Source organism: Triticum aestivum, chromosome 3B, assembly GCF_018294505.1.
Source record: "Triticum aestivum cultivar Chinese Spring chromosome 3B, IWGSC CS RefSeq v2.1, whole genome shotgun sequence".
Classification (NCBI taxonomy): domain Eukaryota; kingdom Viridiplantae; phylum Streptophyta; class Magnoliopsida; order Poales; family Poaceae; genus Triticum; species Triticum aestivum.
Window position 1 is genome coordinate 287,671,953 of NC_057801.1, and position 27,267 is coordinate 287,699,219.

Consider the following 27,267-nt stretch of genomic DNA (forward strand, 5'->3'; position numbering starts at 1 on the left):
TTCAATAGGGCGTAGGCAGCCTTGGAGGAGAACCCTAAAGCATGCACGAGCAATCACTGAGGCAAATCAAGAAACTCTGCCGTGGCAGCGTTGGTCAGCCGGTTCAGGAGGTTCGATAGTAATTCTTCCTGCATGATTTGGATACAAGTATATGGGCATTGGTGGAGTGGGAATAGAGGCTTGGGAAGGTTGAAGCTAGAGGTTGCTGGGTGAGCCAACGGTCTTGCCAGAAGAAGGTTGACATGCAAATATTCATCCTAGGACGACTGTAACTGACTCCCCACATTTCCAATGAAAAGAAAACGCAAAGGTCTTTTGCGTTTTCTCGGAAAAAAAAAATTGTTAGGACGAAGGAAATCTGAAGTAGTGTATTTAGATGGATCTTGATAATGCTTGAGAGGAAGGAAGGTTGGGTGTAGTGGGTGAGTCTGTTGTTGTGGTTTCATAGGTACCAAGTAATTCAAGGTAAAGGGGAGGTGGAGGTGAGGCATTTGTAGGCAAATTTGAAGAGCAAGAAATTATTTTGGATATGCAAATCTTTGATGCCTAGACCACCGAACTTTTTTGGTTTACAAACATTTTTCCAAAAATTTAAGACACTTCGCACCAGTACACATTTCTTCAGCAGTCCAGAAAAAGACTCGACGGATTGCGTCGGTAGCTTCGATAACTTTTTTGGGAAGCTGAAAGCCTGATATGAAATAAGTTGGTAGGGAGTCAAGAACATAGCAGATTAGAACGAGTCGTCCTCCTCTTGAGAGGAGTTTAGCATGCTGGACGGTGAGGTATCTGAAACAATTGGTGATGATAGGCTGGAAGGCAGAGGGCGGGAGTTTGTGGGTGGGCAGGGGCAAGCCTAGGCACGACATTGACTGCTCCCGGTCATATGGACGCGGAGGAGGTGCACGATAAACCAAAACGATCCTGGAAGAGGAAGGTTTATCCTGTATCGGCAGTTTGTAGAAGTGCGAGAATCAAATTCAAGAAAAAATTCCATGATGACAAATGAAAGGACTCTTTTGGAATAGCAGAGGTCTAGCAGACTTGGCTGAAAAAAGGTTCCTTGCGGAAGCGTCACTAGAGCACAAACTAGACTTTATTGCCCTACTAGAAACGGGTAGAGACAACTTCACTTCACAATTCCTTGGTACCTTATCTGGTGGTATAGATTTTGACTGGCACCGTCTCCCTCCAAGGGGACGATCCAGAGGGATTTTACTTGGGGTTAAGTGTGAAACTTTTGAGGTCATGAACGTCGTCCACGGAGATTATGCCGTTAAGTTTCGTGTTAGGTCAAAACTCGATGGGTTTAGGTGGGCTTTGGTGGCTGTTTATGGAGCAGCTCAACCTGAGTTCAAATCAGATTTCCTTGCTGATCTCGTGAGAAGCTGTAGGGACGAAAGGTTACCAATCCTAGTGGGAGGAGATTTTAATATTATAAGGAGAAGAGAAGAAAAGAATAATGACAACTTCGATGGAAGATGGTCATTTATGTTTAATACGATCATTGAGAGCCTCAATCCGAGGGAGATCGACCTCTCCGGTAGACAGTTCACTTGGGCAAACTCGTTGCCGAATCCCACATAGGAAAAGTTGGACAGGGTTCTCACTAGTGTTGATTGGGAATAAAAGTTTCCTCTTGTAACGGTGCAGGTGTTGCCTTGTGACCATGAGGTCATGGGTTCAAGTCCTGGAAACAGCCTCTTACAGAAATGTAGGGAAAGGCTGCGTACTATAGACCCAAAGTGGTCGGACCCTTCCCTGGACCCTGCGCAAGCGGGAGCTACATGCACCAGGTTGCCCTAACGGTGCAGGTGTTACAAAGGGCTATCTCTGATCATACCCCTTTGCTGGTCGATTCAGGAGAAGCGACCCATATGGGCAATAAGAACACCTTCTCTTTTGAACTAAGTTGGTTTGAGAAAGAGGGATTCTTCGATATGGTTGCAAGGGAATGGGCTAAGGACTTTGGTGGGCGTTCAAGTGTCGAAAGGGGGCAAAATAAAATTAGGCACTTGCGACAATTTTTGAGGGGTTGGGCCAGAAATGAAAGCGGGATTTATAAACAAGCAAAAGATAGACTTATCCGTATGATCGAAGCTTTAGATTTGAAAGCGGAATCTAACATGCTACACGCGACTGAACAGGCCGCTAAAACTAAGGCTGAGCAGAATCTTCGTGTTCTTCTTAGAGAAGAAGAAATGAAATGGGCGCTGAGGGCTAAGGTTCTGAGAGTTGTCCAAGGGGATGACAATACTCAGTTCTTCCATGTGATTGCGAATGGCAAACATAGAAAAAAGAAAATCATCCAGCTCGAATAGGATGAAGGTACGGTGGTGGGGCATGAGAACCTCAAGTTGTATATTTCAAATTATTATAAACAACTTTTCGGGCCACCTGAGGACAGTTTTGTGTCCTCGACGAGCTCGCAGTTGGGGATATTCCTCAGCTAAGGACAGATGAAAATGAGATTTTGTCTGCGCCGTTTACAGAAAAAGAGGTGTTCGAGGCAGTAACACAGATGAAGCAGAATAAGGCACCTGGACCAGATGGATTCCCAGCAGAATTCTACAAGAAATGTTGGCATATCATAAAGGGTGACCTCATGCCGATGTTCCATGAATTCTTCAATGGCCAATTGCAGCTTTTCCTCCTTAACTTTGGAACAATAACGCTGTTACCAAAGAAGGAGGAGGCAGTACGTATTGAGCAGTTCAGGCACATATGTCTTTTAAATGTGAGTTTCAGAATTTTCACGAAAGTCGGCACGAATAGATTGACACTGATTGCCCATTCGGTGGCACAACCGAGTTAGACGGCTTTCATGCCATGGAGACATATCCTTGAGGGGGTTGTTGTCTTACACGAAACTCTACATGAAATCCATTCGAAGAAACTAGATGGGGTGATCTTCAAGGTGGATTTTGAGAAAGCGTACAATAAGGTCAAATGGCCCTTCCTCCAACAGGCAATGCGCATGAAGGGGTTCAATGAAACCTGGAGGAAACAGGTGGATTCCTTTATTCAAAAAGGTAGCGTGGGAATTAAGGTGAACGATGACACGGAACATTATTTTCAAACCCATAAGGGCTTAAGACAAGGGGACCCGATGTCCCCTATTATGTCCAACATAGTGGCAGATATGTTGGCAACTCTTATCGGTAGGGCCAAGTAGGAGGACTAGTCCCTCATCTTGTTGATGGGGGGGGGTACTACAATACGCTAATGGCACTATCATGGAACATGATCACGCAAAGGCTAGAAATATGAAGTTAGTACTTTGCGTTTTCGAACAATTGTCGGGGTTAAAGATTAATTTTAACAAGAGCAAATTGTTTTGCTTTGGAAGAGCAAAAGAGGAACAAGATGCGTATAGACAATTGTTTGGTTGTGAAACAGGGTCCTTGCCTTTCAGCTACCTCAGAATCCCAATTCATCAGCGCAAACTATCAAATAAAGAATGGAAATGTATTGAGGATCTATTTGAAAAAAAAAAAAAAGCTAAGCTGCTTGAAGGGCAAGCTTATGTCTTATGGAGGTCAGCTTGTGCTAATAAATGCAGTATTACCTAGTATGCTGATGTTCCTGTTATCTTTCTTTGAATATAGGGGTGCAGAAAAGGTTAGATTTCTATCGATCTCGTTTTTTCTGTCAATGTGATGAAGTAAAGACGAAATGCAGATTGACCAGGTGGGATATTATTTGCAGACCCAAAGACCAAGGGAGGCTTGGGATTGAGAACCTGGAGATCGAAAACAAATGCTTGTTAAGCAAATGGCTTTTTAGGTTATCGGTTGAGACCGGCGGTATGTGGGCACAGATCCTACGTAACAAATACCTGCAATCAAAGTCTTTGTCCCAGGTTACCGTAAGACCTAATGACTCGCCGTTTTGGAAGGGGCTAATGCGGACCAAGGATACTTTTTTCGCAGAGCGAAATTTGTTGTTGGAAATGGTACAACAACCAGATTTTAGGAAGATACTACCTTCGTCCTGGTTTATTGGTCCCCATTGTATTTCGTGCCAAATTTTGACCATGAATTAAACTAACAAAATGTTCATGCATGTCACCAAAAATTATATCATTGAAAACTATGTTCAAAAACGAATCCAACGATATAGTTTTGTTGACATGCATCAACATTTCGTTAGTTAAATCTTTGGTCAAAATTTTAGCACAAACTACAAAGGGGGCCAATAAACCAAGACGGAGATAGTACATGGTTAGGGGAGTGGCCTTGCAATATCCCACTCTTGTATAATATTGTACAAAGTAAGGAGGTTTACATTGCTACAATATTACAATCGTCCCCCTTGAACATCCAGTTCAGGAGGTCTCTAGAGGGGGAGCGGTGGAGCTCATCTTGTGCGAAGGTTGATGGATGTTCAACTTTCTGATCAGCCTGACTCGTTTCATTGGAAGTTAACTAGGAACGGTGTTTTCACGGTAAAATCTATGTACTTGGATCTAATTGATTTTGGCCCAATCCCGAGATCAACTCATATTTGGAAAATTAAAGTTCCGTTGAGAATCAAGATCTTCATGTGGTTCGTTCACAAGCGAATGATGCTCACCAAAGATAATCTGCTTAAGCGTAGTTGGGTAGGCAGTTCACGTTGTTGTTTTTGTGATAATGATGAAACAATACAGCACCTCTTCATCGATTGCCCTCTCGCTAAGCTTCTTTGGCGTACGATTCATATAGCCTTTAACATCAGCCCTCCAGTTAGCATCAACATGTTATTTGGGACGTCGCTTATTGGAGTGGAACCAATTACTGCGGGACGTATTCGGATAGGAATATGCGCACTACATTGGGCTATATGGAATTGCACGAATGCTATGATCTTTAACAGACAGAATCTTATGAATTTCTTGCAGGTTATCTACAGAGCTTCCGCTTGGCTCCGTACGTGGTCGTTACTCATACGGACTCCAGGGAGCTTTTGGCTACTAGGTGCAACCGATGGGAGACGGTAGCACGGGCTATCTACAACCGGTTTGGACGGCGGTCCAATAATAGAATAGATGTTTAATCGTCTTGCCCTGTTCATAGCCGGTTGTGGCTTTGTTTATTTTCTTTGCTTTTTGTGCTCCTTTTGCGACCTGAACTATACTGTGGACCTTGGTTTGTTTGGCTTTTAATAAAGTGGCCGCATGCATCGTTCTGATGTAGAGGCCCGGGGTCTTCCTCCTTTTCAGAAAAAAAAAGCCCTAGGTAGGTTTGGGAAAGGATGAGGTGGTACATCCGACGGTCACAGCGATAGAGGCGGCAGTGGCATCATTTACATGGATGAGGACGGATGTTGTTTTGGTGACATTGATAGTGAGGCCAGTAGCGAGAGCGAAGTCGTCTAGGATTGACTTTAGGTGAGAGGCAGCCTCAGATGAGGCGCTGGCTAAAACAAGTGTGTTGTCTGCGTATTAAAGGATGGTAGGAGGAAGATCTGGGTAGATCTGGGTAGATCAGGTGTTCAGGTGACCAAGGTTGCTACCGTGGGCTTTGAGAATGAGCTGCTGGAGAATGTCGGCCACGATGATGAATAGGTAGGGCGGGGGGAGGGTCCCATTGGCGGAGACCATTCTTGCAGTTGATGCAGTCCCCTGGTACACCGTTTAGGAGGATGGCAGTTTTCCCGGTAGTAAGCAGATTTTCAATCCAGGAGCAGAAGCTAGTAGGATAACCCCGGTGGTTTAGAAGGAGCAAGAAAGACCAGGAAATGGAATCAAAGGCTTTCCTGGAATCGAGCTTCATGGCCATAGTTTCAGCCTTACGCCGATGACACCAGCTAACTGTGTCTGGTGCATAGATGAAGTTTTTGGTGATGGACCTACCCGAAATGAAGCCTGTTTGGTCTGCATGGATGAGTAAGGGGATGAATGCTTTCACCCAGTTTGTGAGAACTTTGGTGACCACTTTAATGTGGCAGTTTTGAAGCCAGATTAACCTGAACGCATCAGCAGAACAGTGGGCTTCAGAGATTGAAGAAGAACGACCAGAGAGCGGTTAAAATGTTCCGTGTCAGCATAGCCATTAGCAAACTCGTGGAAGAAGGGGGTGATGATATGTTTGATTTGGCTCCAATATTTGCGATAGAAAGCCAATATTTGTTTTGTCTATAACATGGGCTATGTAATAGAGAAGTTGCATCTATAACATGGTATCAGAGCCTAGGTTTAGGTCTGTTTCGGACACCGCAACTCGTCCTCCTCTCCGATCGATTTTTTTCAGTTTCCCGGTCAGATTCCATCGATCTGCTCCTCTCAGATAGATTCCCCCTTCTGTTGATGGCCCGCTGTTGCTTCGTATGTTCTCGACCAGACTGGCCTCCAAGCTCTGCTCCACGTACAGGCCAGCCTGTGCAGCTCTAGCAGTGTGCGTGCTGCTCCCCCCTGCAGCCCTCATGGCCCCACTGCAGCCTCCTGCCAGCCTTCTCCAGTCGCCCGTTGCTGGCTTCCCATAGCCTGCTGCTATATGGCTGCTCTTCTTAGCTGTGTTCCTGGTTGCTGCTTGCTACATGCTGCTGTGCCTTCTCTACTTGTTGCTGCTTCTACAGGATTTTCGTGGCATCTTTTTGCATTGTCGATCTACACCCATTCTCTTGCCGCCGGTTTTCTTGGGCTGTGATTTTGTGCGCAATGCTTCATTCTCTTGATGTGCTATCTTCTTATGACAACCCATCTTCTCTTGATACTTATATTGTATCTTCTACTGATGTGGTGTCTTCTCGTTATCTCCTTTGGCCCTTCATGCTACGACAACACTCTCAAGACTATGTTTCCTTCCTTGTGCCCCAAGTCATGTCTAATATATATGTGCCCTTTGGGCTATGCAATAGACAATTTGCATCTATAACAAGGTGGAAATACTTTATATTCACTTCGCCGAGAAGAGCAGCTTTAACATTCCCAGAAGTCGATTTTTCAGAAACGGCACGTTGCAACGCTTTGATCGCCACTTTTCTAAGGGACTCGGACGGGGAGGGAGGGTGGTTTTCTTCTTTTAAATATGGAAGGCCAATAATAACACTTTTGCAAGAGGCCTCTCTAAAGTGGGCTGGCAGCATCATGGACTAACAGAACTCCCTTAACAATTAGCCCTGGTCAATGGGATTTAGTTAAACTTAAAAAGTAATGCATTAAATGGTTGGTAAGATTCCAGCAGTAAACTGACACTTACCCAGAACCAGTCGTGTACCCCTTTCTGTGTATGACTGACTGATCCATATTGTGTACTATTTGAAGAGAAATATGTGGACTAATGTTTATTTAATATGCTGGAAACATGTAAAGTTGAAAACACAGAAGAAGAAAAAGAGCAAACTAAAGAAGAGCTGGCCAGTTTTGGTTGGTTTCACAACCAGGCAGGTTCCAGGATTGACCTCAGTTCAAATGTCGAAGAAACCCTGAACGATGGTGTAAAATTTGAATCTTCAACCCAACACAACAAATCATACCTAACTTTAAAATTGGCAGTAGAATCTGTCCTCTCCTTCTCATTTCAGCTGCTTCTTCCACTGTAAGTCCTTCAGGAGCTTGCTGGATGAGTTTTGGATAAACAGGAGTGGCTGGCTTCCAAAGCATTAATGGATAACGAGGACGGGTGTGTGGGTTGTAATTTCGTCCACGGTACAAGAAAACAACTCCACCTACTCGTTTAATGACCTTTCCACGTGATTTCTCCTGGAAATACAGATATTATATAGTTAACCTATCTGAGCGAGCAGCATAATAAGTTAGAATGCATATATGACAATTGAGCTCTTATTACACTACTACTAGCTGCTAAGAAACACGAATGTCTAAAACCAAACAAGTAAACAAGTTTCCCTGGACCTTGGGGCACGAACTCATAACTTAAAGGGCGTACCCAGTGCTGAAAGCTCCCACACAAGGTGGGGTCTAGGGAAGAGAATTTCTAGACAGCCTTACCCTTGAATAATAATTCTGCAAAGAGGCTGGTTCAAACACAGGACCTCCAGGCCACAAGTGGAGAGACTCTTACCACTGCGCCAGCCCTACCTTGTAACTTGTGTGCAGAATAAATTTGTTGCGGCCGACGTTGGCTACGGAAGTTACTTGGTGGGATACTAGCTGTGCGCGAGGGTAGTTGCTGTATAGGGGTCGTGGTACAGGAGAAGGGTAATGAGGAAAGATTGGAGAATTGCAGGGGTAGAACAGAAGCATAGGTAGGAACTACATATTTCATTGCCTGCCTTGCTTACAAGGGGGGTACATCCTTATATAGACTTTTTGTTAGACCTTTCAACCTGAGCATTGATAGTTGTGGATGACACTAGGAGAGTTGGGACAATTTTCGTTGGTTTATTTCTCACACAATGCCATGCCAACCTGAGGGGTTGGGGATACATATTTATAGCCTGCTAGCCAGCCAAGGCATATGCTAAGATGCTGTTAAGATGCCAGTCTAAGATGCTAGTCTAAGATGCTAACTGACAGTCCTTGATGGTCAAGAACAGAACTCTATCCTAACAGCCAGTCCTTGATGGTCCAGGACTTTATCCTCCTAACTGCCACAAGGACCATGTGCTGCAGCCCCACAAGGACCCTAGTACACAGACTTATCCATCATTCTCCCCCTAAGTCTTGTACGTCGTCTTGTGGGAGAGTTGAATCATCCCAATCCTGGAGCAAAGTTCGAGGAACTTGACCCTCCCAAGGGGCTTGGTGAGCAGGTCTGCGAGCTGATCCTTGGTGTTGATGTAGCTCGCCTCGATGCTCCCTTCTTCCACACAGCTGCGGATGAAGTGATACCTCAGTCGGATGTGCTTGCTCCGTTCGTGGAACACGGGGTTCTTTGCCAGGGCCAGGGCGGACTTGCTGTCCACCAGGAGCTGCACCGTTTTGGTGTCTTGAACGAGAAGATCACCAAGCAGTCGAGCAAGCCAGAGCGCCTGAGTGCAGGCGGTGGAGGCCGCTATGTACTCAGCCTCACAGCTGGACAGGGCCACCACCTGCTGCTTGACTGATTGCCAGCTCACGAGACACTTGCCGAGGAAGAGGAGGATCCCGCTCGTGCTCTTGCTGGTGTCGATGTCGCCGGCGTGGTCGCCGTCGCTGTACCCGACGAAGTGTGCCGCCCCAGGACACCTAGGGTAGTGGAGGCCGTGGTCGAGGGTCCCTGCTATGTAGCGGACGATCCTCTTCACTGCCTGCTGGTGTTCCGACGTTGGTCGCTCCATGAACCGACTGACATAGCCGACGGAGAATGCCAAGTCCGGCCGTGTGTGAGTGAGGTAGCGAAGGCTCCCCACAAGGCGTCGGTACTGCGTAGCATCCACTTCCTCCGTCGTGCTGTCGCGGCTTAGTTTCAGCCTCTCCTCCATCGGAGTGAGAGCTGGATGGCAGTCGGTGAGCCCAGCTAGCTCAACGATGCGCTTGGCGTAGGCGGACTGTCGAAGCGCGATCCCGGAGTGGTCCTGGTGCACCTCAATCCCTACATAGAAGGAGAGGAGCCCCAGGTCACTCATCTGGAACGTGGCCTTCATGTCTTCCTTGAACGCCGCCACCTCAGCATCTTTGGTGCCGGTGATCACCAGGTCGTCAACGTAGACGCCCACCAGCAGGGCATTTCCTCCACTCCCCCGTCGGTAGACGGCAGCCTCATGCGGGCTCTGCTCGAAACCCATCTTCTTCAGCGTGGAGTCCAGCTTGGCGTTCCACGCCCTGGGTGCCTGCCGCAGGCCATAGAGAGCCTTGCGCAGGCGGAGCACCTTGCCCTCCTGGCCGGGAATCGTAAACCCCGGTGGCTGATGCACGTAGACTTCCTCCTTCAAGTCGCCGTTGAGGAATGCCGACTTAACGTCCATGTGGTGGACACGCCAGCCCTCCTGGGCAGCCAGCGCAAGGAGAAGTCGCACGGACTCCATCCGTGCCACGGGAGCGAAAGCGTCGTCGAAGTCGACTCCTTCCTGCTGCAAGAAGCCTCGAGCCACCAAGCGAGCCTTGTGCTTGATGATGGCGCCGGCTCCATCCCTCTTCAGCTTGAACACCCACTTAAGGGTGATTGCGCGGTGACCTCGAGGGAGATCAGCGAGCTCCCAGGTGCGGTTTTGCTCGACCGCATCCATCTCCAACTTCATCGCGGCGCGCCATGCCGCGTCTCTCTCGGCCTCTGCAAAGGACCGTGGTTCGCCGTCTTCACACACGAGCTGTAGCTGCGCCTCCAGGTCACGTGGCACCAGTCCTGGCACCGGCTGGTCGCCGAGCACATTATCCATCGTACGGTACCGCAGCGGTTCGCCGTCATACCACGCGTCGACACGCTCCTCGTCGTGAGTGAGCGGGGAAGCGAACTTCATCGGGTTGTGCTCTGCGTGAGCTGGTGCTGATGAAGACGAGCCCGGAGTGGCGACCGCTGAGACTGGAGTATGCGGCGTCGCCGGTTGTGGTGTCGTCGGTGTAGCAGGCGCCGGAGTCGATGTAGTTGGGGCCGGAGTAGACGTGCCCGGTGAAGAGGAGCTGTTTGCTCCCCCAGCTTCCTTGAAGTGGGCGTACTCGACAATGAAGTCGTCATACGTCGGCGTCGAGCCGTCGTCCACCGCCTTGTCCCATTGCCACCCTCGCCCTTCGTTGAACACGACGTCTCGCGCTGTGCGCACACGTTGTGTCTTTGGGTCGAGGATGCGGTAGGCCTTTGAGCCCTCCGCGTAGCCGATGAAGACTCCCGGAGTGCTCCTGTCGTCGAGCTTGCCGATGTGGCCGAGCTCCTTGGCGAACGCAAGGCAGCCAAAGACCCGCAAATGAGAGACCGCCGGCTTCCGCCCATGTCAGACCTCGTACGGAGTTCTGCCGTCGAGTGCCTTAGTAGGGGAGCGGTTGAGGATGTAGACGGCCGTTAGCACCGCCTCTCCCCAGAAGGCAGCCGGCATCCCTCTATGCTTGAGGAGAGCCCGAGCCATCCCCACAACCGTCTGGTTGCGCCGCTCGACGACGCCGTTTTGCTGCGGGCTGTACGGCGCGGAGTAGTGGCGCTGGATGCCCTCATCAGCGCAGTACGACGCGAATTCAGCTGCCGTGAACTCGCCGCCGTTGTCAGTGCGCAACACGCGCAATTTGCGGCCGCTCTCCGCCTCCACACCAACCTGCGTGCGCCTGATGGCGTCCGCCGCTTCTCCCTTACTGCCGAGGATCATCACCCACATGTAGCGGGAGAGATCGTCGACGAGCAGCAGGAAGTAGCGTCGACCTCCTGGTGTGGCTGGCGTCACCGGGCCGCACAGGTCTCCGTGCACGAGCTCCAGCTTCTCCTTAGCCCGAAAACTCGCCTGTTGGGGAAAGGGGAGTCGTCTCTGCTTTGTCAGCACGCAGATGTCGCAGAACTGCTCCACATGGTCGAGGCATGGCAGGCCTCGCACCATCTCCTTGGCACTTAGACGCTTCAGGGCCTCAAAGCGCTCATGCCACTGCCACGCCTCGTCGTCTCGACGGACAGCGAGACAGACCGGTTGTGCCACCTGCACATCAAGGACGTAGAGTCAATTTTCACCTCTGGGCACCTTGGCGAGAAGGCGACGCTGGCGATCCCAGATGCGTAGGACCCCATGCTCAATCAGCACGCGTGAGCCGTTCTCATCCAGCTGTCCCAAGCTGATGATGGAATTTCTTAGCGCGGGGATGTAGTAGACACCGGTGAGCAGCCGGTGCTCTCCCATCTTGGTGGTGAAGATGACGGAGCCGACGCCCTTTATCTCCACACCGGAGGCATCCCCGAACTTGACGGAGCCTCGCGCATCGGAGTCGAGCTCAGCGAAGAATTCCCTTCGACCGGTCATGTGGTGGGTGGCGCCGGTGTCGAGGCACCACCCCGTAGCCTTGTCCTTCCCGGAGGCATCGCCGAGAAGAGCGTGTGCTTTTGGCTCATCGAGGTGGATGAAAGCCTTTGCGACTGGAGTCGCCGAGGGTAGCTCAATGCTTGCATGCGCCATGAACAGAGCCGTCTCCTCCTCCTTTGCATGTGCGACGTGAGCTTGGCCTTGTCGTGGTTGCCGACACTCATTGGCCCAATGGCCAAACCGGCCACAGTTGTGGCAACTGTTGTCTTGTGCCGGCTTGGGCTTGCCAGCGGCGCCGTCCTTGGCGCCTCCGCGGGCGTCACCTTCGGCACGTCCTTGTGCCCTGCCCGGGGGGCCTCTTCGCGCCTTACGCTGCTTGCCACGCTTGCAGCCTCCCGTCGAGGAGGAAGGCTCCCCCTTCCTCCTGTCACCAAGGCTGGGATCCCACTGCTCCCGAGTTAGGAGCAGCTTCCCGCCGGTGGTGACGGGCCCCGAGGGGGGCTGTGGCTCGTCGGTGTCGACGACCTTGAGACGGCCTATCGCCTCCTCGATCGTCATCGTGGAGAGGTCCAGCAACGACTCGATCGAGCGAGCCATCTGCTTGTACTTCTCGGGAATGCACCGAAAAAGCTTCTCGACAGCTCTCTCCTCGGTGTAGGTGGCATCGCCAAACTTCACCATCTTCTGCAGCAGAGTGTTGAGACGGAGAGCAAAGTCATCAACGTCCTCACCTGGCTTGAAGCCTAGGTTCTCCCACTCCTTACGAAGTGCCTGCAGGGTGGACTTGCGAGCACGGTCGCTGCCGATGCGTGCTGCGGCGATGGCGTCCCAAGCCTCCTTGGCAGTCCGCTTGTTGGAAAGCGAGAACTGCATCTCGGGCGGGACTGCGGCGATGAGGGCGTCCAGCGCCCGTCGATCCTCTAGGTGGTCGACGTTGCTGTCCTGGACTGCCTCCCACATGCGCCGCACCTGGAGCCTGACCTTCATGATCCCGGCCCACTCAACGTAGTTGGTTTTAGTGAGGGTAGGCCACCCAACACTGGAACCAACATCCCTGACCACAGTCCGGACCTCGTAGAGGCCGCGGTCCTGGTCGTTGCAGCCGCCGTCGCGGTGCGCGCCTCCACCTGGAGCGCGGGCGTGCTCGGCTGCCCACTGCGCCGTCCGCTCCTGCGCCACTTTGGTGCGATCTGCGTCGGCGCCGTCGTCCGCAGGCGCGGAGCTGCTGGAGCTGCCGGGGCTGCCGCGGAGTGCCTTGGCATCCGCCGTAGCCTCACGGGCTGCTTCTGCTGCTGCTGCTGCTTCTACCTCCGCCCTGGCTGCTTCTACCTCCGCTCTGGCTGCTAGCCAGCTCCGCTGCAGCCAGCCTCGACACTCTTGCCGCCGCAGCAGCCGCTGCTACAGCCGCTCGCTCACGCTCCTCTGCCACGGCGCGCTCGGCCTCTTGCCGGCACCGCATGCTCGAGGTAGCCGTGTGCTGAGAGCGACCTGCAGACATGGCTCGCTGCAGGAGGGCTGTTGCGTGAAGAGGAGGCTGATGAAGACGAGCTGCTGCTCGACAGTCCGGAGGGAGGAAGGTAACCAGAGGCAGACGGAGCAGCTGCTGCTACCGACTTGGGCTGCTCACAGGAAATGCTCAGGGTGCAGGTTAACGAGGCTCTGATACCACTTGTTAGACCTTTCAACCTGAGCATTGATAGTTGTGGATGACACTAGGAGAGTTGGGACAATTTTCGTTGGTTTATTTCTCACACAATGCCATGCCAACCTGAGGGGTTGGGGATACATATTTATAGGCTGCTAGCCAGCCAAGGCATATGCTAAGATGCTGCTAAGATGCCAGTCTAAGATGCTAGTCTAAGATGCTAACTGACAGTCCTTGATGGTCAAGAACAGAACTCTATCCTAACAGCCAGTCCTTGATGGTCTAGGACTTTATCCTCCTAACTGCCACAAGGACCATGTGCTGCAGCCCCACAAGGACCCTAGTACACAGACTTATCCATCACTTTTTAGGTTGGTTACTGTTCACTGAACAGTACAGCTGGGACTATTATAAAACTGCTCCTTTACAGAGCTATCCCAACCTGACTTGAACACAACCAACTTTAGACTCAAACTTATGTTAGGACTCCTACTCACTCTGGATACTCCTGGACTGAACTAACTTTTTTTTTGAACGAGAGAGGGGTCCAGAAGGACCCCGAAACTGCATTGATATTAAAACGGTGGTACACAGCAGAATGCAAAAGGACCCAGAACTAATCCTAAATAGCAAACTGGTCCCTGCATTTTACAAAGAGGACCCCAACAACCAGATGAGCAACGCAATTGGGTCCCTGACAACTTCATGGGTGCAGCCACGTCGTCGCCGGGGACAATACCACTTGGGACGGCGGAGCTTCCATGGCACCACGCCATAGATTCCATGGAGAAGATGAGCTGCCTCCCTATAGGCTCCTTGGCAGGGAGGAAGAAACAAGAAGGCCGCCCTTCGGCCACCACGTGCGGCGGCGAGATGGGGCCAGCCGGCAGCCGAGCACCTTGGCTGGCGCCGTAGCCAGTCCCAATCAGCCACCATAGATAAGCACAAACCCGATTAGGATCACCATCTCCTCTCTGCTTCGATTCCACCACCAAGATGACCTTGGAAACTGGAGACAGAGCAGAGTACCTCCATAGCATGGAACCAGTCGAGCTTATTGGTGCAGAGGCCGGCATCGCGTTCCATAGCAGCAGCTGATCTCTAGCCGGCCACCACCGATAGCCATCGGCCGCTGCTCGCCCGCAGCGGCGGCATCCTCCACATCAGCATAACGCCAGACACCGCATGGGCACAACACAACCTAAAACTAGATACTTTATTCACATAACTACACCAAGCACCTCTCCCTTATCTGCTCCGGCCGTCGGAGAAGATAGGGGATCGGGCTGGAAGCTGCGGCTCTCTCTCGACTCTCAACGGCCTATCTCGAAGCGCCCGTTTGGATATCCCAGACTGAACTAACTCTGGATACTCCTGGACTGAACTAGGTTCATCTAATGGCAGCTGGATTCTCTTAGATGTCGCAACAAATTATAGTTCAATTATATAGATCCTCAGAGAATGACATCAACACAAGCACATGATCATAACTGAATGGGAAAGTTGTAGAAAAAGTATACCTCAAGGTGATAACAAAGGTTGTTCATATCAACAGTCGGTACTCCTCGAGATCTCACTTTGCAGACCTCCTGGCGCCTCCAATGGCAATGTATCATCTCCAACATGTTGTGGGTCAACCCATCCCTTCCTACAGCCAATTAATCAGAAAATGCATTATTAGCTCCAGACTCCAATAAGAAAGCTTAATTCTGCACAAGCTTATCAAGGAAAATTTCAAGTTGAGTTATGATCCAAATGTCCTAATGTTGCCCCTACCTTAATTCAAACGGAACTTATCAAATACTTTAGAAAGCAAATTTTGACTATGTAGTTCCATCTCAAGGTTTGCCTTCCATGTGGAGTATTCTTAGGCATCTTATCCAATTTGTTGCCAAAATTCTAATCTGAGTAACTGTTAGAGTATGTAATGGGCCTAATGGGCCCATTAGTCTTAGGGTTAATTAGAGATAAGGGTCGTTTGCTTAGGGGTCAAGTAAGCCTTGCTTGAGAGTCAAGTAAACCTCTCTATATAAAGAGAGGAGATGTATCAATCTAATCAAGCAAGAATTAAGAAGGAAATCCCTTCCCTCTTGCCCGGCCGTGGGCAAAAAAGGCCCCCGGCCGGCCCTCTCGCGCCCTCCTTCTAGCAGCGCCATAACAATTTGGTATCAGTTAGCTTCGGTTCGATCATGTCTTCACCGCCACCAAGTCCGTCTCTTCCGCTGTCGGTCACCATGTCACCCCCGGCGACCACCACGACCGTCGCCTCGCTCCTGCCCGCGCCGGGATCCTCCATCGCGCCCGCCCCCGCCGTCCTCACCTGGGAGGAGGTGTCCGGGGTGCTGCGGGACCTAACCCAGACGGTCCAGGAGATCCACATGTTCTTGGCCGGGTCCTACAGGCCGCACCCGGCTGCGCCGCCCATCGCCGCCCCCGCGCCGCCGTGGCTGCCGTGGCAGCCACCGCACCAGGCGGCCTTCGCTGCGCTCGCCGGGCCGCTGCAGCTGCCATACATCGCCACCACCACCCAGCCCTGGCTACAGTGACAGCCGCCGCTCTTGTCGGCCTCCGCCGCACCCAGCGCTCCGCCGCAGCTGCCGCTGCCGCTGCCCGGCGCGACCCCACAGCAGCCGCTGCAGCTGCAGCAGCCACCGCCGGTCAGCTCCGCCGCCCAGTATGGGATGCCCTACAACGGGACTGCGACGACCTCGTTCCCATCAGCGCCGCCGCCATCCCAGGGCGTCCACATCCAGCAGATCAAGTCCCCGCCGTCGCCGTCACCGCTTCCGTCTTGGATCGCTACCCGCCACGTGTCGGCGGCGATGCGGCTGTAGGCTGCTGCGCGCGGCCTCCTAGCGCGTCGGCGTGTGTGGGAGATGCGTGGTCTACAGTTGCCGCTCCTCCAAGTTGCCCTTCGCTGCGCAAAGGACCTCAATCTCGTCCGCTGCGTCGGGGATCTTGGGCATGCGGTTTCCCCCACGGGCGGCGGACATGTTGTTTTCCCCGCGGGCAGTGACCTCAAAGTCCGCGACATCGGCGGTGGGGGGGGCGCACCCCTCCTCGTCATTCTCCATCGCAAGCCCTCCACTCTTCCCTGTGCGGTGCAGACCAACAGCCATAAACATGCACTCCTTTTGTCCAGGTGGTGTCCATGGGATCCAGGTGGCTGTACACGTGCACGTCCAAAATAAAGCGTCCTAGTCTATTTCAGGTTGAAAATAATAAAACAAGCCGAGATGTAAAAGGCTTGTTTTTAGGTGTTAGGTTTGTGTTGCGTCGAGTCATGGTTATAAGTTGGTTAGGCTGCAGCTCGAGGACAAGCTGCATGTCCAGGTGGGGTGTAGTGTTAGAGTATGTAATGGGCCTAATGGGCCCATTAGTCTTAGGGTTAATTAGAGATAAGGGTCGTTTGCTTAGGGGTCAAGTAAGCCTTGCTTGAGAGTCAAGTAAACCTCTCTATATAAAGAGAGGAGATGTATCGATCTAATCAAGCAAGAATTAAGAAGGAAATCCCTTCCCTCTTGCCCGGCCGTGGGCAAAAAAGGCCCCCGGCCGGCCCTCTCGCGCCCTCCTTCTAGCAGCGCCATAACAGTAACATCGTGATTCTTCCGATGTGCAGCCTCTCGATCCTAGCCCTTAGGGGTGTGGCATTGTATTCTCCGGTGTTGCCCTTCTTGGGCTTGTACTAAACCTTCTTTTGTACCAATGCATCAGGACGCAAACTTTAGCTCAAAAAAGTGCAAGCAACAATAACAAGAAAAACATTAAGGATTCTTATATATATATATATATACCACTGTAAAGTGGCATATTAGAAAATGTTATTTCACGTGCGTCCAAGGATCCAAATGTCAGTGAAATGAGAGGCAATTCCTTAATTGCCAATTTTCAGAGTTTTGAGAGCAAACAGTAGGCCTTCCTACTGTGTACATTTATAATGTTCTGTTCTAATGCTGTACAAAAGGGATAAAAAGGAAGGAAAAGCAAGAAAATAGCTAAAAAAAAGGCCCCCTGCTGGCTAATAAAAGGAATCCCCCTGATTGTACAAAAAAGAGATTTAAAAAAAGAGATGTTAAATGAATGCATCCACCCATGCCTGTAGGTCTGAGTAAGTATTTCTCTTTGCTCTGTGGATGACGAAGTGAATGTCCTTTTTAAGTCTGCTCCCGCATCTGTACAGGCTTGGGAGGATTCCTTTCAAGATTATATCATCCCTTGTAGTCCAGATTGCCCAGAAGGCTAAAATGATGATATCCATGGAGAAAGGCAAATGGAGGTCGTGTCTCAGAGCTGCATTGCTGGATAGGCATCTGCTGGGTTGTACAAGAGGGGCAGAGGTAAGTCCAGGAGGATGTAGCAAATGGACATTGCAAAAACAGGTGGTCTCGAGATTCGATTCTGTGAGCACCACACATGCCACAGGAGTAGTCAGGGAACTGTCAGCGTCCCAGGAGGGTCCCCTGGACCCGTTAAAATGGGCCGACCCGACGTCATGCCAGCCCAAAAAGTGTTGGCCACTTGGCGTGCTGGAGCCAGGGGGCAGGGGCAATTTCATGCCTCCCAAGCGCACTCCCCGGGCACCACCCGTCCCGAGCACCAAGGTCAACCAGTCGGCCCCTCCGTCCCTGGGGTGGGATGGCCAGCCAATCTTCGAGCGCTGGGGCGCCCTGGTAGCATCTCGCCGGGTCAACATTCGAGTTTCTTTTGAATGTGGCCATTGATAGAAATGCAAAGGTGCCTTTTTTTTTGCAGTATTTGGGGCCATTGTATCAGATCCTTCTAATTTCATAAAATTAAAACCAACAAGGAGTATTGTTATATCTATATCAGTTCACAAGTGAGTTAGGGTTCGACAAATAATTTGGGGTATCCAATCTAATCTAACAACTCAACCAGTTATGTTGCATATATGAAAATTATGCCTTCATTGCACATTTAATCCCTTAACTACACCATAGTAGATTTACAACCCCTGCTTTCAAATTGTAAGAAATTGCACAGACCTATTTCTTGTTGTCTAGTCCTGACGCTATGATTGCTGATCCTACCACTCAATACGATGTACTGTTATTTTCTTCAATCCAATGATGTATAGTTACAGAAAAAAAAACTACTGTATTATTGTTTTTAATATTACTAAAATTGAGCTAAGTTCACCAATTTAACACCTGGTAGCAATATCATACTTCTTGGATTCATGGTTATACTTATACATCGGACAAAACATGCATTTGCAAGTATAGATGCATGAGATGAGAACCTAGCATGCACATATATTTCTCCTTTCGACACCACATATCTCACTTCAATCTGAAGTCAGAACAAATGGCAACGGCAAATATCTTCTTGTCTTGTTGTTCTTGAGAACTATAATAGTTACTGTACTTACCAATGTTGAGTTGCCGGTTATGCGACATATGAGGCTTGACGAGCTCACGCACCTCGGCTGAGGTGAGCGGCTCCCCTAGAACCTCCTCCCGGCTCCTTCCGTCGCCGGGGCTCACCCTGGCCAAGTCCAGCTGCCTCCTCCCCCTCACCTCCATCATGATCCCGTGCGGACTCGCCGTTCGTGGCGGCTCCTGGCCAAGCGGCGTGTGCAGCCGCACGCCCCTTCGCCGGGCCTTCTCTTCCTTGGTCAGCAGAGGTGCCTTTCCGGTCCACGGCCGCGGCATGGTCGACGGGGCGAAGGGCAGGAACGGGGGTTCCCGGATGGCCAGCGGCGCGGCGCGGGGCGCCTCGGAGTAGCTGAACTGAAAGTCGAACGGAGCACCGGGGAGACGGAAGGTAACACCGGAAGGGCCTACGACGACAGAGCGCCCGGCGGCGGCGTCTGTGGGGTCGGTTGTGAGGAGGGCCTCGCCCTTGCCTGTGGCTGCGGCTGGGGGCACGGGTTTCCGGTAGGAGGTACGCAGGTGGGGTGCGCAGAAGGCGGGGTTGGTGTGGGTGGTTCTTGGAGCCGGCGTTGCCGCTTGTTCTTGGAAAGATTGCTCGTGATGGTTCTCGGGGTGGCGGCGGCGAGGTGGGAGGGGAGGTAGAGGGACGGCGCGGTTCTTGGGATTGTGGCGGTTAGGAGGGGGAGCAGGGGGACAGGAAAATAGGTTAGCCCGCCCAGCGGGGGAGGGGACTGGACGCTGCGGCGGCGGCGGCATGGCGGGAAGTGGTTTCGGTAGGAGGGACAACAGAGGCGAGAAGAGAAAGAGATAACGAGTATTTGGCTCACTGACGGGTAGGAGCGAAGGCAGGGAAAACCATCTCTCTCAGCCGTCAGATCTAAGACTAATGGTTCTGACCTAGTGCCACAAAATGCACGAACAGTATCAATAATATATACATTATACTAGTGTTGAAATATATTGCCCACCTCCAGAAGCGATCCATACTGAAGCGCTGGCTCCGATGAAAGCTATACACATGACGGAGAGTTTCGGTACGGGGCGTGTGATTTTCAACACAGACTGTTTGCTCCTATCCCAAATAATGTGCTCTACGAATTCTAACCGTGCCAAGCTGGATACTCTCTTTAGGGAGATGAAGTTTCTTCTTCAAATGGATTTCATGGACTACAAAGTTATTTTTAATTTCTATGATTGTAATATGCTTGCACACTTGCTTGCTAGTTATGGTGGTAGATTAGTCACGGGAAGGCAACGTGTTTAGCTAACCGGGTTACCTACTGATGTAATGGGTGTTGTAGCCGACGATTTAGTCGCGCCCACTAGTTAATGGAATGCACGGTGTTCCACGTCAAAAAAAAATTGTCTACCTTCCTTCATCAGCTCAGACTGATTGGTGAAGTGGTTACGTGCATAAACTTGCAACCAAGAGGTTCAAGGTAATTGCGGCCTTCCCCCGCTTCTGATGTCCACGTCATAAAACTCCAAAGGGGCATAGACGTGAGAGGGAGTGTTGGAGTATAATGTCCGACCCACTTCCATGGTTCGGACTTTTGGATGAGTTGGCTGAAGCATGAAGTCAATATGGTATCCGAGCCAAGAGGTCAGCCCACTTTCGGTCCACTTTTAGGCCTAAGGGAGCCACACGTGAGGGAGAGTGTTGACATATAAATGCATAGCACACCTTTCCCCATCAACTTGAGCTTTTGGGTGAACTAGCTGAAAGTGCAGCTATATAACTAGGGAAAGAGCTTGTACGTTGCAACGTGAGATAAAAAATACCACACGTCCTCAATCCAACAAACATGACTCAAGGCCCCACTAGGTCCACGTGCTTTATTCCAATATGGCATCCCATATGTGTTGTCGCTTATCCTCTTTTTAACCATCACCGACGGTGGTCTCAGTGCTCACACAATCATAACACGTTTGAATGTGGTCAGTTCTAAGGCGTCTCTCAGCACAAGATGAGAAATTTGCGTTGTTTTCCCCTTGTGAGGTTTTGTCAAGGCGTGCATGTGTGGTCATAGATGGTTTCTTTCATTTTCAATGTATTTTTGCTGAGGTGTTGTCAGATTCAGGGCTCCGCAAACCTAAGAAGGTTCGAACTCTGGGGCGTGTGCGAAGATCTCAACCTCTCAAGCCTCAAGCTCGTCGCCCTATAGCCTAGCCTCACCGGATACGCGCTCAAGCAGGAAAGAAGATGAACACAGTAGTTTACCCAGGTTCGGGCCACCTTGCGGTGTAAAATCCTACTACTGCTTTGTGGTGGATTGGCCTCACGAGGAGGTTCAAGGATGAACTAGTACAGTGGATGAGCTGCGTCATGAGGGCTCAAAGGGAGTGAGGATGTGTTGACCCATTCTACGACGGTGGCTAACCTATATTTATAGTGGCATCAGTGCTCTTCCCCAAAACTTAGGTGGGAAGAGATTCCACAACGGCCAATTTGAAAGGGGACAAGAGATACACCCTATCCTGATAAAAGGTGGTCTCCTCCTGCAAAGCTTCTGGTTGTGACGCAACAGTGGGCTCAGCGATGACATCTGTCCTGCTGAGCTCGTGGTCTTGATCTCGTTGCACCGAAATGGAAACCTTTGGAGGGCTCCTTGGGGGCCCACGTCTGTCCTTTCTCCCTTAGCACCGAAAGGGAAACTGTCTCCTCTGCGCCCGCCTGGCCTTGGTCGTCATGGCTCACGTCACTACAACCTCGTGAGGCTGGGCACTTGCATAGGAATCTCCGCTCCTCGGGAGGCAGCCTGGGGAGGCCGCTCCCACTGGAGGTCTTGGCGTCGTCCGCCTCGCGAGGCCAGGGGGCCCTCACGAGGGTCTTGTCTTGGTAGTCTTGTAGATGGTCGTACCAGGTCGTCGTGGGAGTCATGCCGTGGACCGCAGGCAGGCAAGTCTGGGTACCCTGGTTCCCAGAATGCCGACAATCATTTTCAATCTAAAATGGCACTAGTATGAAAGAAAGACGAATCATGTGATATTGATTAAGGTTGCATCATAAATAGCATTTTAAACTGGTTAATAGGTAAAATCACATCATATTCAGATTCTAGCTAATCAAATTTCATATATAACATGTTAAAATTGGAGTTAGGATTAAAAAGATATGAATATTTCAAAACACATTTAATATAAGACCGCGCGTTCATCAGTAGAAACACAGGGGTTCTCTGCAAAAACAAAACTTTGCTTTAAGTTATAATGCGGGTTGATTACCGCAAACAGTAGGGGTTTTTCTGCAAAAACATGAAATGCCACTTAAATCTGTCATGCGGGTTTACTTCCAGAAACAACTGGGGGGTTTTGCAAAAAAATTAATTTTTTTCTATTACACACTTAAAACAGGACCTCGAGTTTATTAGAGAAAACTACATGTTTTTTTTGCAAAATTGCCGACGGACGAGGAGAAGCAATAATTTCCTTTATTAGTAGGTATGAAAAAGGGCACTTCTAGGCGCCAACCACACCCCGAGCTTTGATGCACTGCGCCCAACCTCACATCGAGCCATGTGTTTCGTCCTCTTTCCCCGCGTCGTCTTTTTTCCCAAACACACAGCCATGCGCGGTAAGAAGAGCAACAGTGAGCGTCGCGGGCCGTCTTGCTCCCAGCCATGGATGCAAGCCCCTTTTTGTTGTTGGTGTGCTTGCAACCTTGTCGTCGTCATTCGCGTCCCTTGCATGGTCGCCTTGCCTTGCATCTCCTGGCCATGGACGCGTTGCCGCTCCGGCTGTGTTGTTCCTAGCACCAGCCAGCAAAGGTTGCAGCGCTCGACCCCATGGTTGCAGCACCGGGTTGCTCCACCCTGTTGGCCTCGTTGTCAAAGCTCGACGCACAGGTGCCATCGTATGCTACCTCTCGTTGTCTTCTCATGGGTCACCACTTTGCCCATTATAACTATCACGCCTATGTGATACTATCCTAAAGAGACTCGAAGGTCCCACCAAGGATAGAACCGCATATTGATACGCTTTTGCAAGGTGGATATCATTACATCAACATTACATAATAGATGGGGATACATACAAGAGGCATACAATGCCACCCAAATACAACATCATCATACATAAGAGCACCATCTGACTACGGATGAAACACAAACAGAAACTCAAACGACATCCACCCTGCTAGCCCAGGTCGCCGACCTGGAACCTATCCCCTGATAGAAGAAGAAGTAGAAGAAGAACTCCAAAACAAGTAAACATCGCTCTCGCGTCATGATCATCGCATAACCTGCACCTGCAACTATTGTTGTAGTAATCTGTGAGCCACGAGGACTCAGCAATCCCATTACCATGGGTATCAAGACTAGCAAAGCTTAATGGGAAAGGAAGGGGTAAAGTGGTGAGGTTGCAGCAACGACTAAGCATGATATGGTGGCTAACATACGCAAATAAGAGCGAGAAGAGAGCAAACGGAACGGTCGTGAAGCTAGCAATGATCAAGAGGTGATCCTGAACTCCTACTTACGTCAAACATAACCCAAAACCGTGTTCACTTCCTGGACTCCGCCGAAAAGAGACCATCACGGCTATGCACGCGGTTGATGCATTTTAATTCGGATCTGGTGTCAAGTTATCTACAACCGGACATTAACAAATTCCCATCTGCCCATAACCACGGGCACGGCTCTCGAAAGTTTATACCCTGCAGGGGTGTCCCAACTTAGCCCATGATAAGCTCTCGCGATTAATGAAGGATATACCTTCTCCCAGGAAGACCCGATCAGTCTCGGAATCCCGGTTTACAAGACATTTCGACAATGGTAAAACAAGACCAGCAAGACCACCCGTTGTGCCGACAAATCCCGATAGGAGCTGCACATATCTCGTTCTCAGGGCACACCAGATAAGCTAAGCATACAGGTACCGACGTAATCCAAGTTGCCAAGGAATGGTCCCGCACGGTGCTCTAGTTTGGACCAACACTCGGAGGAGCACTAGCCCGGGGCGGGGGGGTAAAATAAAGATGACCCTCGGGCTCCGGAAACCCAATGGAAAAAGGGCTAGGTGAGGCAAATGGTAAAACCAAGGTTGGGCCTTGCTGGAGGAGTTTTATTCAAAGCGAACTGTCAAGGGGGGCCCATAAATCACCCAACCGCGTAAGAACGCAAAATCCGAGAACATAACACCAGTATGACGGAAACTAGGGCGGCAAGAGTGGAACAGAACACCAGGCATAAGGCCGGTTCTTCCACCCTTTACCAAGTATATAGATGCGTTAATTAAATAAGAGATATTGTGATATCCCAACATAATCCTGTCCATCCTGGGGCAATCTTCAACTTCACCTATAACTAACAACGCTATAAGAGGAGCTGAGCAAAGCGGTAACATAGCCAAACAGTGGTTTGCTAGGAAGAGTGAAAAGGTTAGAGGCTGACATGGCAATTTGGGAGGCTTGATAGAACAAGGGATAGGTAGCGCAGCATACAGATAGAACGAAGCAACTAGTATAGCAATGATAGTAGTGAGATCCAGGGTAGCGGTCATCTTGCCTGAAATCCCGCTAGGAAGAAGAACGAGTCCATGAAGAAGACAAACGGATGAAGCCAACCAAGCGTAGACGAACGAATCCTCACGATCGCAACAAAACAGGAACTATCGAGAAGAAGCACACAACAAGGTAAACAAACCACACATGAACAAGGCATGATGCACAACCAAGCATGACGCAAGACAAGACTACATGAAGCTACTCATGGCAAGAGATGATGCAAATAAGAGGAACACATCAAAGCAAGTTAAATGAGGCCGGAAACAACATGTAACAATTCCGGTAAGTCCTCATATGCAAATTTAGAAGTTGGTCCAGAACTGAATAAACATTAAGTTGAAGTTTTTAAACAGAAATTTAAAGAGCACCAAGAGGATCTACACGAAATTCTAGTCAAGTTACATATAAAGTTCATTTAGTTCGGAGCTACGGCCTAGAAGATATGAGCAAAACAAGTTAAACATGGCATTGATGATAAATGCATCCAAACATCAAGCAAACACCTCAAAACAAGGATGCAACATGATAATATGAAACTTCATGCAAAAACAAGCAAGTTTCATATAGAGCACACTCAAAACGGAGTAACAGTTCAACACATACACTCTATACAAGTTTAAAGGACAAGCTGTCCAAAACAGCAACTAGGCATCTAGCAAGCATCAAAACAACATGCTACAGTACCACAATATGAAAACAAAAGGCATGGACATGGTGTACAGGTAAAGCACAACAAAACATGAACACCGAGATAACTCCAGAAATCACTAGAACATGCTCAAAAGGACATGGCAAGATTGCAAATAATAACAGTTTCAGTCATTAGCAGAAATAACATCAGGTTGCAATGTTTAGAGCTATCAAACAACATGCTACAGGAACTTATCATGGCAAACAAAGGCATGGCATGAATCTACTAATTGCACATAACAAAAGTCCCTTACTGACCATGAGCCAAAAGGGCACAAAAAATATGATGGCACCCATGTAAACATGGCAAATGATATGACAGATTCAGACATGGCAGGAACAACAATAAGTAGGCATGTTGGTGAGCTTGAACCACTCACCACAGAGCAATACATGGCATGACAAGGTACCCAACAGTAACATGGCATATTTATGAAGCTAAAAATGGCAATAACAAGTTCATAGCATGCTTGGATCACTAACAACAATCATGCAAACATTGAACTTAATGTTAACAGGCTGACAACAACATTGTTTAACAAGTTTGGAGCATGATAACAACAAGCTACAGCAGGCTATAAATGCAACAAGGGGCATAGATGGATAGAGTATGACATGTATAACAAAACATCCTTAGTGAACATTTCCAGATTATGCATAGAATGACTTGTAGCAGCAGGTTTACATAGCATCACGAAATAACAGATTCAGCTTAGCAAAACAACAACAGCAAGTACCCTACTTCACGAGCTCGATGCACTTACTACAAGACTCACAAAAATACATGGATTGCACCACTGCAAAGATAGCATGATGTAGTTCAAAACACATGTAGACATCACGCTCATAGGATGCACACACAAAATGCAACGAAAAAGACAAAACAGCAACTTATAACAGTTTCAGCAGGTTAACATCATATAGCACTCTTGCAACGATGATTTGGGCATCAAGATGAACTCAAACGAACATGGCACAATGTAATGAAATGAGGAGCATCTCATGATGAATAATTTGACATATTATATGCATGAAACGGAGCAGCGAGCATGAAGTTATGATGCGATGCACATGCTAACATAATGCAACATTTTCAAGGACTTAGACGAAAATCACCTCGCGGGACAAAGTCAACGCGGGACGGCGGGATCCGGGACGGGGGCGTAGGCGCGTTTGGATCGGGAACCCGGTGGATCTGGTCCACCCGGACCGGATCCGAACTCCGGCGAGGGCAGGGCGGTTTCGGCGAGCTGGGGCGCGGAGGAGGCAGCGGGACGCCGGCGACGGGAGGCGCGGGGCGACCGGCGGCAGGGCGGAGGGAGCCGGACGGCCATGGGGTCGGGCGCGGGGCGGCAGGCGCGCTCGCCGTCGACATGGCGGTGGCCGGAGCGGTGCGAAGTCGGCGGAGGAAGCCGGCGAGGTTGGTGGAGCGGGCGGCGGGGTCCGGCCACCAGCGACGAAGGCGGCGGCGGACGGCGGCGCTTGAGGCACGGCCGAGTGGGGACGCGCGGGGGCGGGGCCGAGGAGGCAGTCCGGCGAGGCGGTGGGGTCCGAGGCGGCGGCGGAGCTCCGCCGACCGGCGAGGCGGGGCGCTGCGGGCGGCGGTCGGCGGGCAGACGCAGGCGGCGGCTCGGGCCGAGCGGCGGCGAAGACCGGGCCCCGATGGGCTCGGGCGGGCTTGCCCCAGGCCCGGGCGGGCCGCGGTGGCTGGCGCGGTGGAGGAGGAGAGAGAAAGGCGGCGGCGCTGACGTGGCGGGCGGTGATTGGGCGAGGGGCGACGGCCAACATGTCCGGCGGCGGAGGATGAAACGTCCGGCGGCGCAGAGGGGAATTGATCTAGGGTTTGCCCGAAAATTCGGAGGGGGAGGTGTTTATATAGGTAGAAGGAGCTAGGAGAGTCCAAATGAGGAGCGGTTTTCGGCCACGCGATCGTGATCGAACGATAGAGAGCATTGAGCGGGTTTGGATGGGTTATTGGGCCACTTTGGAGGGGTGTTGGGCTGCACACAAAAGAGGGCTTTGCGGTTACCCGGTTAACCGTTGGGGTATCAAACGGACTCCAAATGGCACGAAACTTGATAGGTAGTCTACCGGTGGTGTACCAAGGCCGCTTGACAAATCACGGTCCATTCCGAGAATGTTTAACACCCGCTCACAACAAGAGACAAAAGGGGAACGCCGGAGGACATAGGAGTGCCGGATTGCAAAATGGACAACGGGGAAATTGCTCGGATGCATGA

The 27,267-nt window shown here is 50.5% G+C and overlaps 1 protein-coding gene across 1 annotated transcript; it reads right to left on the reverse strand.

Annotated features, from left to right (window-relative positions):
- Positions 1-7,216: 7,216 nt before the first annotated feature.
- LOC123069741 (CRS2-associated factor 2, chloroplastic) lies at positions 7,217-19,666 on the reverse strand. Its single transcript, XM_044492683.1, has 3 exons — positions 18,831-19,666; positions 14,962-15,089; positions 7,217-7,684 (listed from the first exon to the last, which is right to left on the reverse strand). Exons 1-3 carry the CDS (start codon positions 19,588-19,590, stop codon positions 7,385-7,387), a joined length of 1,188 nt encoding a protein of 395 aa, XP_044348618.1. The 5' UTR covers positions 19,591-19,666; the 3' UTR covers positions 7,217-7,384.
- Between the last annotated feature and the right edge of the window lie 7,601 nt (positions 19,667-27,267).